This window comes from Ambystoma mexicanum, chromosome 4p, assembly GCF_040938575.1.
Source record: "Ambystoma mexicanum isolate Mex_15411 chromosome 4p, UKY_AmexF1_1, whole genome shotgun sequence".
NCBI classification, from domain to species: domain Eukaryota; kingdom Metazoa; phylum Chordata; class Amphibia; order Caudata; family Ambystomatidae; genus Ambystoma; species Ambystoma mexicanum.
The window spans coordinates 352,295,436-352,313,076 of NC_090927.1; the positions used below are offsets into that span (position 1 = coordinate 352,295,436).

Here is a 17,641-nt window from a genome sequence, read left to right on the forward strand (position 1 = left end):
CCATCGAGAGTATGTGTCTAGAACACATCAATACTTTATGTGTACATCCTGGGAATCTCTTATACGTATTGTATGAATGCATGAGTCAACATGTGTTCTCAGGGAATGTAGGATTTATACATGTATGGAAAACAGATGTGTGCGGGAAACACATAAACATCTACAATGATGTGCATAATGCTGTGTGTGTGTGTATAGAATCTTAGTTGACACATGCCATTCTGGTTTTGTCCCCATAGGAGCCGAGTGCTTGGCAGCTGGATGTGGTTAATGCCGCTCTCTGTGGCAATGTCTACCTTTGGCTGCATCAATGGTGGTTTCTTCAGTGGAGGGCGCTTGTACTATGTGGCAGCAAGAGAAGGCCACTTGGTAAGACAGCGCACAGTTTTTCATAGTCTGTTACAAAACTACCCTGTGCTTCTTGCATCAGTTTGCTCTGTACTTGACTCCTGCAATGCATCAAGTAAGAGTTGTGCCGTTTTCAATGGCAAGCAATCCTACCCCACGACACCTAGAATGTAGAGGCTTTACCAAACTATGATGAAAGGCGGGTCCTTTTCAGTGGGCTCTATTTCTGCGTGTTTATTAGTTGTCACTATTGATTGTCAATACTGTTTTTTGTTTAGAATGGTTTGCCCCACTTGTCAGGGACTCCCCTGGTGGCGCTTTCTTTGAAACTAAATGCACCTTATTAAATTAGATGCAGTATGAGGGGCAGTAAGTGAGAAATCTTCGCTCAGGTGTTGCACCACTCATGGTATATTGTAACATATCAACATGACATCATTCCCACCTACAAAGGTGACACTGGATTTCAGAAACATTTCGAGCATTCGTCCAGTCCAAGTGTACATGTATGTACTTGTAGCTCATCATTATTCATCCCCTTGCACTGTATGCAGTAGCTGCAGTGAAACAGTACACGTCGCCAGGGTCCAGGACTCATTGCAGACCACTGGGCAAGACGCCACCATCTTCCAACGCAGGTCACGCTCCAGCCTATCACTCTTGCAAAACGCACCTACGCCAAGGGGTCTTCAATGAGCTACATCTTTGTGCCAAACACTCACTTCTGTTACCTTTGAAAGCAGTTACCACAGAGACATATGATGTTTTTGACACCATCCACAAAATTTTGAAGACCCTTATGTAGTACAAGGGGCTTCCTCCAAGACATGACACGCCCCATCCAGCACCCATTCAAGCATGCTTCTAAACTATCTGTGCCTGGGATGGTACTGTGAGGCACTAGCTGGCTGACAAATAATTTGAGGCATGGACAGTTGTACACTATACAAATGGCAATTGTTCTGCCAGGCCATTTTGTCCTGAGCAAATGCTATAACCATTGTAAGCATCTTACCAACCAGTGGAAATACACTGCTGAGCGGTACTGTATGCAACACCCTGTTTAGTTCTAACTGAAAGTTGGCAAAACCATCTTGGCCAAAATATGACTGTGTATATAGTATTGGATTTTGGATTTCTGTAAAGAGGCACAATACTTTGGTTTACTGTTTCCTTTCTGTAGCACAATCGCCCAATCAGGTGCCTGCCCGACCTTACATAACGGTGTCAGGCAGGCTCTGATTGGAAGAATACCCTTGTCACTCCATTCATAACACCTCGTCTGGTCTCCCCGGCCGTTCCCAGTCTCATACTTGAAAAAAGTGTGCATTTATAGTAAATAATCATGCAGTGGAGGTGTAGGGCTAAGGAGGTTTGCCTGGAAAGGGTGGAGTAGGCCGATTGTCCATTAAACAAAGCATCAAAGACAAAGGACTGATCTCTGTCAGGATTTGGGCTGACTCTGCAGTGCATCATAAACTAGACAGTTATTTCAGTACTGTATGTGGAAATATCTTTGTCTGGGACAGTGCTTCTGAGCAAAGATCACGGTGGTGGGTGCAGAGGGAAATATATTTCCCAATAAAGATACTGATGAAGCTGTAATCTTCTGTTTCTCTCAAAGTGGGAATACGTTGTTGCAAACATGCTAACAATTCTATACCTACATTCCGACTTCCAGAGAGTACTGTGCATGTTTACAATTCTGTCATTGTTGTATGTTAGATGCATTGTCTCATTCAGTCCTGGTTTTCCTTTGCATTCCAGGACTTGCAGTGCTTTATTTATAATTATCCCAGGATGCAAATAGCGAGGCAGGCACGTGCCACCCGTATCTGATGGTTAATCAAGAACAGAACCCTATGTAAATGCGGGGACAGTCGTCCATCTCATGACCCTGAAAGCAATGTGGCATATATTATATTGATGGATCAAACTAGAAAAAAAGGATATCAAATCCTACATTTGCATTGCGCATCTCTCTTTTCTGTGGCAGCGCTTCGGGCCATATGCCACACTTGCCCGCAGGGACTTGTAGGCCTGCCAATAGCTATAATGGCAAAAGCTAAACTTGAAAAATGCCAGCTTTTGTTTGCTTAAAATCCAGGACTGGCTGAACGTTTTTTACATGGCCCGGAAGAACTTCTCGTCCAAATGAGAGCTATTGAACAGGCATATGTGAAGAATTGCGTGCTTTCTTGTGACGCGTTTTGAATGTTTATATCTTCTCTCTTGATATAGCCGGCCATTCTATCAATGATACACGTGCGACGCCTCACTCCATCCCCCGCGCTGATATTTACCGCCATTTCCTCGATAATTCTGATCATTCCTGGCAACTTCAGCAGCATAATCAACTACAGCAGGTATGGCCGACTATTGTGACAAAATGCAGAAAGATTCCATGATGTTCCATATTAAATAGAAGTAGCACCATAATGAGAATAGTCATGTGTACCTATGCAGTCGCAAATTGGATGGAACGGTGCAATGTTGTTTTCACACACTGACCACCAGTTCACATGGTCATTCTCCATAATTGTGTTGTGCCATTGTGTGCAGCTCAACCACGCTATCGACTTTACAGCCCATGGATGCACCGAACAAAGTGAGGGCTGAAGCCAGAACACGGCCATAGCCGATCAACCCACCACCAGCCATTCCGGGGAGTACAAAGGGATTCCATCCCCCTACAGTGGCAGGTCAGGCAGGGAGAGTGGGGAGGGGCCCCCCTCCCCGACTCGAGGGCGCCAAGCGTCAGTTGGGGGGCGGGGGGAGACAAGGTGTTAGGAAGAGGTGGGTAAGGGGGGGTGGGGGTTTGAGCCAGGACATCCCCTTTTTTGCACAGCTTAAAGGGACATGGAGAAGGGGGAGGCAGCCTCTATGCCCAACACCACGAGCAAGAAAGGACCCACCCACCCGACAGATAGGCACAGGAAATGTTATTTGACTAAATGTATTATGTATTAATATGTGTTTGAATTTTCTGCAGGATTGTCGCAGTGGAGGTACATGGTGCTCCAGGCTGGTAGGCCTGCTGGAATCCACAAGGGACAGGCAGTAGCCGAGTTTGACGGCAGCGGAGTGCTTAACTCAGCATGCCACGGGGATGGGGGAGGGAGATGTGAGGTGGTGGGGAGGAGTGGAAGGCGGAGAGGTGCACGGATACAGGTGGGTGGCGGAGGGATAGGCAACTGAAGGTAGGGCCGGCCGGGCACAAGGAAACAGGGCGCAAGGGAATCCAAGTAGTCAAAAGGGGGGAAGGGGACACATGTACGCAAAAACAGGTGCAGCCACTTCAGTTTGTAGAGGAATAGTGGTCGGGGGCCAGGGGGGAGCTAAGGGGGGGGAGTCTCGGGTGGGGGAGGAGAACCCCAGGGGAGCGAGGGTCAGACAACGGCGGTAAGAGAAGGTGGAATGAGGGAGAACAGGAAATCTAAGGGGGGCATGCATTAGGGTAAGTCATACAATTAACGGGGAGCGAGGAGTGGCCATTGGAGACTGGGTGGAAAAGGCAGAGGTAGGTACCGGGGGGTCTGAGGGGGGGTGAGGAATAACATAGGGCCCTGGAAGAAGTTGGGGTCGGGGTACAGAGGGGTGGGTAAAGGGAAAGCTTAGAACACTTACACCAGACCAACAGGGAGAAAAGGGGGGGGCAGACAACAGGGGTGAGAAGAAACTTAACAATCCTGCATCTGGGAAAGTGGGAAAAGGGGCACCGGCTCAAAGTAAAGCCGTCGAAAATGTGGAGTAAAGTAACAGCGTCAGTTCCGCTTAACGGATGCTGCTCGCCAACAAGTTGGCTCATGAAAAGTAAAGTGGGAAAAGTAACGGCGTCAGCTCCGCTTAACGGAAGCTGCTCGCCAGTCAAGTCGGAAGTTCATACTAAAGTAAAGTAAAAAGTAACGGCGTCAGCTCCGCTTAACAGAAGCTGCTCGCCATTCAAGTCGGGAGTTCATGGAAAAGTAAAGTGAAAAGTAACGGCGTCAGTTCCGCTCCACGGATGCTGCTCGCCAACAAGAGGATACCCGAAAAGAAAAGTGGGAAAGTAACGGCGTCAGCTCCGCTTAACTGAAGCTGCTCGCCAACAAGTTGGCTCACGAAAAGTAAAGTGGGAAAAGTAACGGCGTCGGCTCCGCTTAACGGAAGCTGCTCGCCAGTCAAGTCGGAAGTTCATGCTAAAGTAAAGTAAAAAGTAACGGCGTCAGCTCCGCTTAACTGAAGCTGCTCGCCAAGTCGGGAGTCCTGGCTAAAGTAAAGTAAAAGTAACGGCGTCAGTTCCGCTCCACGGATGCTGCTCGCCAACAAGTGGGGAATGTAAAGGGGTGCTGCTCAGAGTAGAATTTCCTGAGCAGTACTGCCAAATGCGAGTAACGGAGCACCTGTAAGCTACCTCCTGCTTAATAAAGCAACTGCGGTCTATACATCCACAAATAAATGTATCTGTGTGTTATTTCAGGTGAGGGGGTTGGTGAAGGGCAGAGGAGAGGGAATGGATTGGGGGGGCCGCCGAGGTAGCAAGGTCGCTTCATGTCACAGATATCACAGTGCAGGACCCGGGATGGCTGAGTTTGGGGTGTGGCGGCTAAGAGAAAAGCTTGTTTGGTATTAGCCAGCTCTAGAGCTTGATTACACAAATAGCTTGCACACTAGACCACAGTGACAAGCTCCAAGCAGTGGTAAACAGGGTGCAGCGCCAATTTGATTGCTAGTGAAGAGAAAGCCGAACACGGCAAGTGCGCATTGCACGGGACAATTGAGGCCCAAAGCAGCCTATCTGTGACAGGGGACCCAGGCATGTTTCAGGCAAGCTACAGATGCCTTCCATGTATATAAGTAGCAGCAACCAGTTTTCCCAGTATCTCAACAATGTATTTAATTAATACATTTAAATGGAGCGTTCACAAGCTCAGAGAGAAAAACACGTGTATCGCGAGCTCTTGGAACTCTTGGACCTTTGCCGAAATTAAACAAGCGTGTCAGTATCCTGAGACTTACCATTTTAGTTCAGTTTTCACAATGAGTGTTTCCCAGATTCTAAGCAAGTATTCTGAAGATGATCTTGACAGAGCAGGCTACAACCACTGCTACTCATTTGTGAATACTTTGCAATGTGGACAAAGGGTTGAGTGTCCACAGTTTTAAGTAGCCCTGCAGTAGTCCCCTTCCTTACATTGAGCACACCCATAAGCAATGATTAAGTACAAGGGGCACATTCTCACCTGGATGTGCTTAATTCATGTGAGTATCTGTCCCTGTACTCACAGATTCTTGCTAAAAAAGACGGCACATCAGAGTGAGTGAACGAGCTGGTACGCCTACATGGCAGCAGTAAGGATGTAGTTCTGTTTCCAGCGATGCCTTCTTAGGGGAATGCAGTTGAGCATCTAAACACGTGTTCTCTCAAAAGCCTGTGTTTGGATTCTCGGGCAAGCAGATCAGAAGACAAATATAGCCAGCCAAAAGATTTCAAAATTTGAAGTAAAAATATTAGGAATAATGTACTTCAGAATCACATATCTTAAAATACTGGAATTATAGCAATATCCTCCATGCTTCTTCATAGGTAAGCTTATAGTAGTTACAAAGTTTACATACTTAAAAATAGTTGTACAAACTTCAGGGTAGCTTGACCTAGTTCTCAATGACCTGCAGGGGACAACATTTTTAGCCACTGTTGTTAAAATGTACCATTCATACATGACAGCAAGATGATTTTAACAATTGTTGGAGTAAGATTTATTTTAAACAGTGGCTTGACAATGTTTCCATCGCAAGTACAAAAGGGTACTTTCAACACAATGAAAAGCAAGCTAATTGTGTTCGACAGGCATGTGAGGGATGATTTGTCCATAGCCTTTAGGCTATAGACAATATCAGTGAAATAAGTATTTTAGTGAACATGTAACAGTTATGGAGTAAAGCAAATTCAGTGAAACAAGCAACATTTCAGTTGGACTGGGACAGAAATGGCTTTGGCAGAATAGATCAGGTGTCCGCAATCTTTTGGTCTCCCAGGGGTTTGGAGTGCAACTCCCTTGAGCCCTAACCGGCATAGTCACTGGTGAGGTATCATGGGACTCGTAGCTCAAAACATCTGGAGAGCATTAGGTTACAGAGCTCTGGTAGGAAGACCAGTATTAGAGAAGCAGTACCTTGAAGAATCTTGAGGTTGCAAAGTCATTTCATGCAGTCTGTTATAGGACAGCCTCCTCTTTATTGGGGGCCCTTGCTAGGGCTTCTGGATGTTGTCAATGGTGCAGGGAATGCCACCGATCTTCCGAGTATTCGTGCTGAGAGGCAAGGTGATCAGGAGTCCACTGATGAAAAGGAGGTATCAGGTAGAGAAGCTGAAGTGTTACAACACACCTCAAGACTACACCATCAAAACAGATGCCAATGCCTCCTTACACCAGCTGGTCATGATGCTGTGGACTCCAAGCTTGCTGAATCTCCTCGGAAAACCTGCTGTTTATGACACCCAGGCATGACAGTGGGTGAACCCAGAATCTGCTTCCCTTAAACACTTCTGTAGTTCTAGGTAGTAGGCATGTGTTTTGAACCCCTCACCAGCAGAAGTGTGAGCAAACACTTTCAGCAAGATGTCATTCTGGTGTCCAGGTAGATCCACAGTCATATGCTTCTACAAAAAGCACTTGGCTTCTGGAAGGTGGACTGTAGGATGACAGCATCCAGGTTAATCAAATAAAGTAACTACTTCTTCAAGGTGAAAGTGGAGGGCATGCATCTCTGACTTCCTTCACGGTCCAGGTTGGGTGGTCACCACACATTCAAAATTAATTGAAGTATAAAAGGCCTAGTGACTCGAGGAAACCATTGGGGGGAAAAAGCCCAAGTGTAGATGCAGGGTGCAGCCCTTCTTGATCACCAAGGAGGGCAGATTACCATGGTACCTCAACCAGCACTACAACTAACTCAAAAGATGCAAGCCTCCATGTCTCCTATTCCTCATTCTTAAAGGACTTCTAGGAGAGAGGAGATATTGCAGAGATGGCTTCCAGTGAAATGCCTTTTCTCATATATGTTCATGTTAGTTTATCTGTCTGGAATTTCTAAGGCTCAGTGATAGTAGGAATTTAGGAGGAACAGGGATATGCCAAACTTGAAACCGGGTCCAAAGGACATCTCTAGAGCTTCTCCATTTTTACTCTATTACACAGAGGATCTCCAGCTAAGTCTGAATATCCCTACCTTTCTCCCTGACCAGAAGTTGTTGATGACACCTTTATGTTCTTTGAAATGGAGTCTTGAGCTGTCAGAGTCCACGAGCAGTCTTTTTACAATTCCATAAAGCTCACAAAACCCTCTTTGTGGTAGAAATGCAAGTTTGAATTGGGAATATACATTTCAGCTATATTTTGGCCAAGGCACCAACACACATAAACAAGCTCTTCTGCAATTCCTGAAGCAGTCATATCGGGGATCCCTCCCTGATGTTACTGTGCCACCTTTGTAACAAACATGCTGATGTGGGGGTATGGCACAGGGATAAAACCCTTTTTGGGTGAAAAGCACCAACCGGAACAAACACGATTTAAGACTTTCTGCATGTGCATTTCTCTTACCACAGGCTGCAGTGTTTTGTCATCGGTTGTCATGGAATTTGGCCTCAATTCGTTCCTATGGAGAAGAGTTTAGTTACTGTTAACCCACTGTCCTTACTCATAGCCCAGGGTATGATGCATAGGTAAAAGGAGTCTATACCTGCCTCTCACAAGTCACTGTTCATTTATCCCATTTTGTCCTCAATAAAATCACAATTCTCTACCCAAATGTAACCCCTGGCTCCGTTGGGGCAGGGGTACCATGGGTTTGTTATTTTGAAAGCTTTTAATTTAGGGTATGTGTATATTAGCACCCGGGGTGGTTGAGCAGCCAATTAGGTTACTTGGATCGCGAACTGAATCTACTGATCCAAGCCTGCGTTCCATGGAACCTCAAGGCTACTTACCCCGCACAGCACTGCCATCTTCCCCACACCCTCCCTTTTCTTTTAACTTACTCATTCCCCTCACCCCATTTACCTCTTTTCTTCAGCAGCTGCCGCCACACTGCTGCTGCCGCTCCATGGCCGCCATGTAAGTGGAAGAGGGGCTCAGCATGGAGCCCCACCTTCCAGATCCATGGCGCCCACCTTGAGCCAGTATTTTCATTCAATGAACGCAATGCGTGCGGCGTTCCGTACATTGATTAAAAATACAATTTTCTTAGCATCCGGGTTTCTGGATTGGAAACACGGGTGCCAATAGCGTTAAGCATCCATTCCAAAGGCTGGAGCAGGTGAAAAAATCCTGGGGCCCTCGTTAGATACCCTCGCTGCGCTTGGGACTTTAACTCGCACACCAGACCATTATCACCTGTCCCAGTCCTTGGAACAGGTGTTTAACTCTTAATTATACAATGCTTATGTGGTTATGGACTTTATGATGGCAGCACGGGACAATTGAAATGTTGGTACTTAGGGGACAATAGGGTGGTCACCCCTGACCAGGTATGATGGACTGGAATTGTGCTGAAGAGCCGGAGGACACAAAAGGAAGAACATACGTAAAAAAAAAGTTGCAATGAGAACGGGCCAGGAGGGGGGTCAGAAGGCACTGAACTATGCTCCCGAAGGGAATGTTGCCTCGAGAGCCCCAATGAGGCTCTGAGGACTTACTAAGCCAGACTGTGTATGCCAGGAGTGGCCCGGTGTGAAGTGCCAGACCCGGGCTGTGTGTCTGGTGCAGTCTTGGTGCCGGCAAGGCCTGGAAGGCTGCCACCCCATCCCGGGCCCGACCAGGTAGGCCCTGAAGATCGGTGACCAGGCTGCGTATGTGGGGCAGCCTGGGAGCAGCAGCAGCCTGCAGGGCAGTATGGTCCAGCCCAAGGCTAGTCGGGGTGGGCTAGATGCTGGCAGTTAAAGTCATGGCCGCTCAGCCAGAGCAAAGACCAGGTGGCACAGCCTGGTAGAAATGTGGCCCGTCCGGTGGCAAGGGTGGCCATTTCAGAAGAGATTAAAGCCCCAGGCTGGATATGCCAGGCGCACCAGAGGTGAAGCGACTGGCACGGGCACAGGGCACGAGGTTTGATCTGCGCACTAGTGAGAGCTGGTCTGCCCACAAGTGACAGAGCGGAGCGGGCCGCTCCCTTACTCCCCAAAGGGAATGGATGTATGTTCCCAGGCCGCAGCAGTGAAAGAGGTGACGCCCCACCTAGGCACGTGGTGCCATGTAAGAAAAGGGATCTACCCTGGGCAGGAACAGTGAAGAACACAGCGCTATTCTCGTCCACAGGGCCCTACGATGATAACAGTTTCTTCCAGTCCTGTGGTACTATGTTCAAAATTAGAACATGGGAGCATGCTAATGACAGGTTTGCGGCTGGTGGGGAGGAGCACATCAAGGAATCTGAGGCACTGGACGCACCAGGGGCTTATATTGAAAGAGGACACAGGCTCCTGCATCACCACCATCGCTCCCACACTCTGGAACGCCCTGCCTCGGTACATCCAGCAAGAAAGCAAAAACCTTATTGTTCAACAAATATCTGTAATGTACTGCCATACATACTATGATAAGATAGGTTATTTATAACATGCTTAATACCCAGAGGTTTCTAAGCGTGGACTCGGGGATCGAACCTGTGCTGCTCCGTGTCGTCTTGCTTCCAAGGTGAGCACGGTGCTCCTGAGCTATCCTCCCATAACTATGATCTGACCCTTGACCTCTGACACAATGTAACCACCTTATTACTATCATACCTGTAATTCTTCTAACCTGTACTTTAGCACCGTGATACCCCCGGGTCTGAGCGCTACCAGCAAATACAATAAATACAAATAAATAAATAAGGTACAAGACAGGGAACCAGCAGCTGCCACTACTTGAAAAAGGCTTATCAAGAGGTAAATAATTACATATATAAATATAGGTATACTTATTAATGAATAGGAAATGAAGGGGGAGGGAGATGGTGAGCACCAGAGCAATGGTATCTACATATTATTTACAGTGCTTGCAGTGTGACAGTTATGTTGAATGCTACAACTTGTTTGGGAGGTGGTAAATGAGGTGATGAGAGGCCTGCCATAGGCACGCATATGTGAAATGGCTCACTTTGGAAGCTGTTTCCTAGCTTTTTGTTTATGGGTAGCCATTGAAAGGGAAACGTGTACGTGATGGAACCCTGCTCTGGGTGTTCACCACATTGGGCCCTCTTTGTAACTCACTTGAGGGCGTGGCGGCATGCTGAACAGGGTACCGTGGATTATACACCACCTCTACTCCATCAGGTGAAATGCATGAATATAACACGTGCATATCTTTTCATACACTTGACATCTGTTAAAAAGAAAACCAAGGGAGAGAGAGATGTTAAACTGAGATGGTGTTTACATCACAAACCACGTTGGCTTCATACACACACCAACTTGTTTTCACATACACACGTTTCCTGCCACCAGCTCTACCTGCCATATAATGCTCAGTGTTGGGAAACATTGGCATCCCTATCAGGGAACAGCCACTAGCTCCCTTATGATTCTTTGGTACACATTCTACATTCCATATCTTGCCATCCAACAGGTGTAGGCCTTCCCATTATATACAAAGCCACACTGACACTCAACAACCCCACCTGCTCACCATACACACCATTTGAAGTCCTCTCCCTCACTTGCTCCTCACCAAACCCCCAAATGCATCCACCTCATTTACTACCCCAACACACAACCCCAAATGCCACAATGAAGAGTCTGATTTAAATATCAACAGCCACAGCCCCCCTGCACAAACCTTGCAACCAAGTAGTTCCCACTCAGATAACATTCCCTTACTGAACAGTATCCTTCCTCACTCCACTCCGCCACTCTGTCACTGCTACTGTGACCTCACCCAACACATCACCTACCCACTACCTAGTGGGCAAATCTCTTGATATTCGGATTTCTCTCAGAAATGTGATTTCTGTGCAAAATTGAATCTGGGTATCATTGTGAAACCACTTTTTTATCCCCTTCATGCTTACTCTCCCACACAATAGCCCCACCCTCCACACATCCACGCTCCCCAGCTAGGCAAATCAAATGCATCACAAACACAACTATTTCACCACACACACCATTCCTCCTCCCCATGCCACCTTATTCCTCAACATTTAAAACACCACTGTTACCCAGGCACGCAACCAAGTAGCCCCCATCAAAACACAGTAACCCCACAACCACCACCACAAGGTATGGTTCAACAATTCCCTCCTCACCATCAAAAAGGAAACCAGATGCCTTGCAAGAGCCTGGCAAAATAACTCATCAACTCCATGAAGACCCCCTTCAGAAATAGCCACTCCAAATACAAAAAGGCTATACGCAGCATTGAAACTGACAAATAACTTCAAGACCTCCCATCCATCCCAAATCAAATACAGAAACATTTTCGCCCCTTCCATCTCAGTATACAACTCCTTCATCGACTACTTCAACTCTAAAATATACAACATCAGACAAGCCCTCCCCTCCACTGTCCCTCTTCCAACCCTGAATTCCAAACTGTCCAACACATGGGACATCTGCCACTCCATCCACCTACACACCTTCATCACCCTCACAGCCAAAACAAAAACTGGAACACTTCCTGGACAACGTGTGCCCAACTCAGGCTGCATCTAACTGCATCACTACCCTTGCTCCACAATGGGTCAAAATCATCAACTCCACAACAATACAAACCTGATCACACTCAATACATCACAAATCACCCCCTCCTCAAGAAACTATCCCTCAACCCTGCGCTCCCTGAAAGCTATCGTCCCTTCACAATCCTGTCATATTTCACCAGAATCATGGAACGCTTTGTCACAGGCCAACTCCAACAGCAGAGCACTGCACGCAACAAGGCAACTCCTTCCAACCCTGTATCCACCGTCCCCAGCCACAGCACCAAGACTGCAACACTTCACATCCTGGTTAGCCTCCACAACATCAGTGACAACCCTACTAAACCTCCTCAACCTTTCCACAGATTCCGACACATCAATCACACCATCCTCCTAAACATCCTGTCCCACAGGATGATAATCTCATGGAGTGTTCTCAACTGGTGTACTGCCTTTCTCATTGATAGGGAACACATCATCCCCATACCCCTTATTGATCAAATCCCACCCCGGTCAAACATGGACTTCCACAATGATCATCCCATCTCACCTCCTGCTCAACCTTTATGTTTAATCCATCAGACAGACTCTTAGCAACCACAACATCAACTTTCACCAATATGCAGGCAACACACATATGTACTGTGAGAAACCAGAAGGTGTCTCCCCCACTAGCCCCCACGGATCCCTCAGATGGCCAGGGCACAGCCATCACCTTTGAATCTAGACCCTGTGGGTGGACCAGGGTGGGAGGATCACCTGGGTGAGGGATCCTCAGGGAGTGAGAGTGGGACACCGGATGGCTAGACGCTGTATCCCCCTCTTTTCTGTAACATCTGTACCCCATCCTATCAGATACAATATGTAAGAACTCTAGCCCTCCTCCCCCCACTGTCTCCTCTCCCCCTTTTCCTGCACAAACACTTTCACACTGAACAGCCTGCTCTGGGAGAAAACAGACTAACATCCAAGCAGTATACCTGACATGTCCCAATACAATGATCAGCGAGGTCAGGCAATTACTGACCATCACTCACACCTGACTTCCATTAAACTTCCCCACACGGATAAAAGGCGGAGCATGAAAGCACACTCTGATCGAATCAAAGCACACCAGGAAAAAGCTGTTTCGAGACAGCAGCTGAACGAGAGAAGAAAGACGGCAAAACAGAAGGAGATCGCAAGGAGGGAAATTCCCATGACCTTTCTGACAAGGAATAGTTGCTTTCAAGAGCCCTCAAGATCAGAAAGCATAAGACCAGGAAACAGGGCTGAACAATACTGTATTGTGTGGCGGAGATACTCGAGGCCCTCCCGTGTCAATAATCAAGGTGGTGAGGAGCAGCAGCCGCTGTGGTACCGTCCTTGGCTCTAAGAACAAAGCAGCGTCAGTGAAATCAACACAGCCGGTGCGTTGGGGAGACCGATACAAGACCGGTCTTTGTTGAAGACATGGCTGCAAGCAGCAACATTTTATGGCAAGCACTGTAATGAACATTGTTAAAATGCGTGTGTTAGGAAAGATGTCATAGTTGTCATAGTTGTATGCAATTTTCCCTCTATATGTCAACCCCCAAACTTTTTGCTGCTGTTTAGACACCATTGACTGAATTTGCCAGCGAAGCACAGCCTTCAGCTGCACTCCTCTGGGCTTTCACTCACTTTTTATGGGGAAACTGACATTCCCTTAAGACAGTCAGTACTGGGAGACTTTGATTCCCTCAGTCATTTTCTCATGTTGCTACCATTCAGCACACTTGGGTCTATAGTACTTTCCAAAGGCCCTAGATACTCTCGTTGGACTTTTTATGAACTGCGCAGATGTGTCATGGACAGGACTAGTGGCAGCTATAGTTTCGCATTATTTTTAACCCTTTTCCTGCCATGTTAACCGTGTTAAGCGCGTGTTAAGCGCATTTGGCACAAATAGGTAGCCTGGCTCCAAAAAGGCCATGCAACGAGGTTCTTTGTCCTGTCCTTTGGCCATCTTGCCCCTTCACCTTCCCCAGGTCGAGTGGACCTGGGCCAGTCCTTATTTGGTCATGCACTTTCCCGCGAATCTCAATGCTTTCGCAGGCTTCTGCATGCCTTGTGTGTGTGCCTCCAGGATGTGGGCTGGGATGTCTGGTCCCAATACACATCCTGGGTGCCAGAGAGTCTGGAGTGTCCTGAATGCCTGAGACCACCGTGGTCTGTGATTGGTCCACGTATGGAGTGTGTGTTTGTGAGCAGATCTCCCATTGGATTCTTTCCGTTTTGGCATGAAGGGAACTTTGGATAAGAAGGGGCTGGAAACATCATTACCAGGTCGATCTCCTGAGTTCTCTCTGAACAAAGGATAGGATCCAAGTATCCTGCAACTACGAAGCTGAGTCAAGGAACCGCTGGTGACCCGCTGGAAGTTTTGGCAAGCCCGCTGTCGTCCCGTGGGACCCCTCTGCATCTGGTCGTCCTAGAAGGTCTGCGAAGACGCTTCAACCCATTGGAATAGTGGGACCAACTATTCTAGGCACCTTCACCAAAACCTGCAAGTAAGCTTTCTCTGAAGTGTGCCTGGGCCAACCAGTGGGCTGACCAGCTTATGCGGGACCTTTGCTCTGTCTCCGCTATCGTTTCGAGGAGGCCCTCGAAACTTGGTATACTGCTAGCTCTGTGTCCACGGCACCCTCACACCAAATTTCGTACACTTGGAATTCCCATGTCTGAAGTGAGACACATGCGCCTGGACCGGAGTAAACGCGGTTACTGTGTTGCCCTGCTGCGGCAACGTCCTTTGCAAGTCTGCTGCATTTGTGACCCTCTTGCCCCTGAAGCCTGCTGCAGTGAAACTGGGGCGATTCATCCACCCAGAGCGGAGAAATCGCCACTGTCCCGTTTGGGGATCATCGCTGGATCTCAGGAACTAAAAGGTGTCAAGACATCCTTTTTGCCGCACTCGAACCTGCAAGCGAATTGGACTGATCTGCTGAAGTTTGGGTCTCCTTGCATCAGGGACCGGTGAGTAATCAATACCCCAACCAGTGGCCCCTAGTGCAAGAGCCCATTTTTATGCATGAGTGGCCCCTGGGGGCCCCTCTCCTATCCACTGCTATTATGAAATAGCGATTCCATCCCAAACTCTCAAACTGCCTCTGCCTTCAAGTGGCGGTCCTTCTTGAATAGTGGGATCTTATTCTTCATCACCTTATCCACCTTCCCGAGCTGCTAGAGACCCCTGAAGAGACTCTGTTTTGCCCATTGGAACAACTGCGCGCGTTTGCATTACAAGTACTATTGAGCACAAGTCTCCCCTCTTCTTAGGGCTTGGACTGCCTCTTAGTTAGGTGAATAACTGATGTTGAACTGGGCCTAAAGATTAACTGCACTGCCTGTTTCCTTCCCATCTAGGTTGTTGACATATTTCGTGCAGACACCCCTTTAGACCCCCCTGGTATTGTATATATATTGTATTGAGTGTGATGTATTGGTTTACTTAGTATGACTGTGATTCTTTTCTATTGTCTATGTTACAAAGGCCTTGTAATAAATGTGTCTATATTTTTGGATATAACACTTGTCTGGAGTAATTTATAAGTGCCCTTGCTCTGTGTGCTCATTGAGGTCCTTCAGTCACCCTCACCCCTCCTGAGACTTAGTCTTGACCGCCTGCCGGAGCTACCCTGATTGGTCTGGCTTGTCCAGAGGTTACCCTGTTCCAAGAAACTAGGTTGGCCTTCTGAACCTCTGCCCATCCTGGTCAGAGTTCAGAAATCCTTCTTAACTGTGTGTGATAAAAGACGCATGTAAAGTTGAACTGCTGATGAGTGTTTGAACTTTGAAAAGCAAAGAAATACGATACCTTTGACAGAGTGGTCCGACACAGCATGGTGTTCAATCAAAGGTCTCTGTAAGGTATCCAGCTGAGAAGTGGCAGAAGTGAAAGTTAAAGGGTTGTTTTAAGAAGAGAACAAAGAATTGTGAATCAAAGTAGTTCTGTGACGGGTCAAGCTAAATCCTGCGCACAGTCGATAGTCGTTGATTTTGATACAGTAAAGAAAGTTTGGAAAATGAGATACATTTTGTCTGAGTCGGACGGAGGGAGACCAATTTAAGGTTTTGTGTTAAACTAGTTCTGAGCTCGGCGGAGCGGGTCCCGGGGTGAACAGTGAATCACCAGAGAAGTTGTGCATATGAGAATCCTGAGGAGAAAGGACTTTTATATGTTTGTTTTTCACATCAGGCCCTTTGAAATAAGAGACTTTGAATGGTAAAGAGACTTTGGCACTGAAGGTCCTGATACTGAGATTTTGAACTGCATCATTGTGCTAGAAAAGCCAGAGTAAGTGCTCAGCTCGAGTGTGCCGCCTCGACCCGTGCTGAGAACGTGGGGAAGGGAGACTAACAGTTCAACTATCCTGACATATCATTTCTTGAACTCTTTTCTTTTATATAACATTGTTTCCCACACCATTTGTTTTTAGAAGTAAGAATTGTCAAAAGGTTTACTAGTATAGGCCCTTTTATTTTGACAAGACACCACTAGGACTGTGTTATTATTATTTTATGGTCGCATCTTGCTCCCATCTTTAGATTTAGGGTAAGCTACGCATTTTTCAAACCCAATTGAAGTTCAATAAACACCCTTGAACTGTGGTCACTTGTGTCTGTCTTACTGTTTGATACCATGCCTTCCTTATATGTGGTATCAGGAGTGGGATGCGACTCAATTGAGACAAATTGGGGACCCTAAAATTCCAGAAGCTTAGTCATAGAGCCTCAGATACCTCTATTGCCATGAAAGAATCCACAGTCTTTGATATCTGTAGTAGCAGAGAAGCTACTATCCCTCCAGGAAAAAGAGGGATTATTCCCATGGACTTACTCCTAATACCCCCGGCAGAGTGTTATATAAGATTGGCCCCAAAATGTGGCCTGGCCTGGATGTCCTATCTAGCATCATAGATCCCGACTTCTGGAGAGACATAAAGGTTCTCCTACAGAACCATGGCGAAACTCCATTTGAAGTACATCGTGCGGACAAAATTGTATAGAGAATTTTTGAAAGGGCTTATTTCCCTGTTTTGAAGAAAGTGAACCAGAAGAAACTGAGAGAGGTAACTTAGGCTTTGGAGAAGCTGATGAACCATCTACCACTCAGGCAAAGAGGGAAGAAGAGTATACCAACTTTCCCGATCTAGCCTTTGCCAAGCAAAATGATCCAGCACTCGCAGAGGCTTTCTGACAGGTGATTCCTGAAGGGGAAGGATTAGAGAAGGGGAGCCCTTTTCTCTTCCTAAAACAAGGATTACTGTATAGAAAGGAAACCTCCAGAGAAGGCCTAAGTAAAACTCAGTTAATAATCTCCAAAACAAATCGGAAGATCATACTAGAGATTGCACATTCTCATTTGACGGGACATTTAGGACAATCTATGATCCAAGCTCACATCATTGGGAAGTTCTACTGGCCAGGTATCTATGCTGACATAAAGAACTTCATTCAGACATGTGAAATATGCCGGAAAACCAGTGTGCATATTCATAACCTGTCCCTCTGAACCCCTTACCATTAATAGTACTCCCTTTCTCCCGAATTGGGTTGGGTATCATTGGACCATTGGAAACCTCTAGACTGGGTAACAAATGTGTCCTCCAAATTG

At 46.9% G+C, this 17,641-nt stretch overlaps 1 protein-coding gene across 2 annotated transcripts in view; it reads left to right on the forward strand.

Annotated features, from left to right (window-relative positions):
* The window catches only part of LOC138453241 (b(0,+)-type amino acid transporter 1-like), a 434,104-nt gene that overhangs the window by 307,932 nt on the left and 108,531 nt on the right, over window positions 1–17,641 (forward strand). For both annotated transcript variants that reach the window (XM_069605901.1, XM_069605899.1), the window contains exons 3-4: window positions 240–369; window positions 2,590–2,714. In XM_069605901.1, the coding sequence (XP_069462002.1) occupies window positions 240–369; window positions 2,590–2,714 (255 nt within the window). The remainder of the gene's footprint in view (window positions 1–239; window positions 370–2,589; window positions 2,715–17,641) is intronic.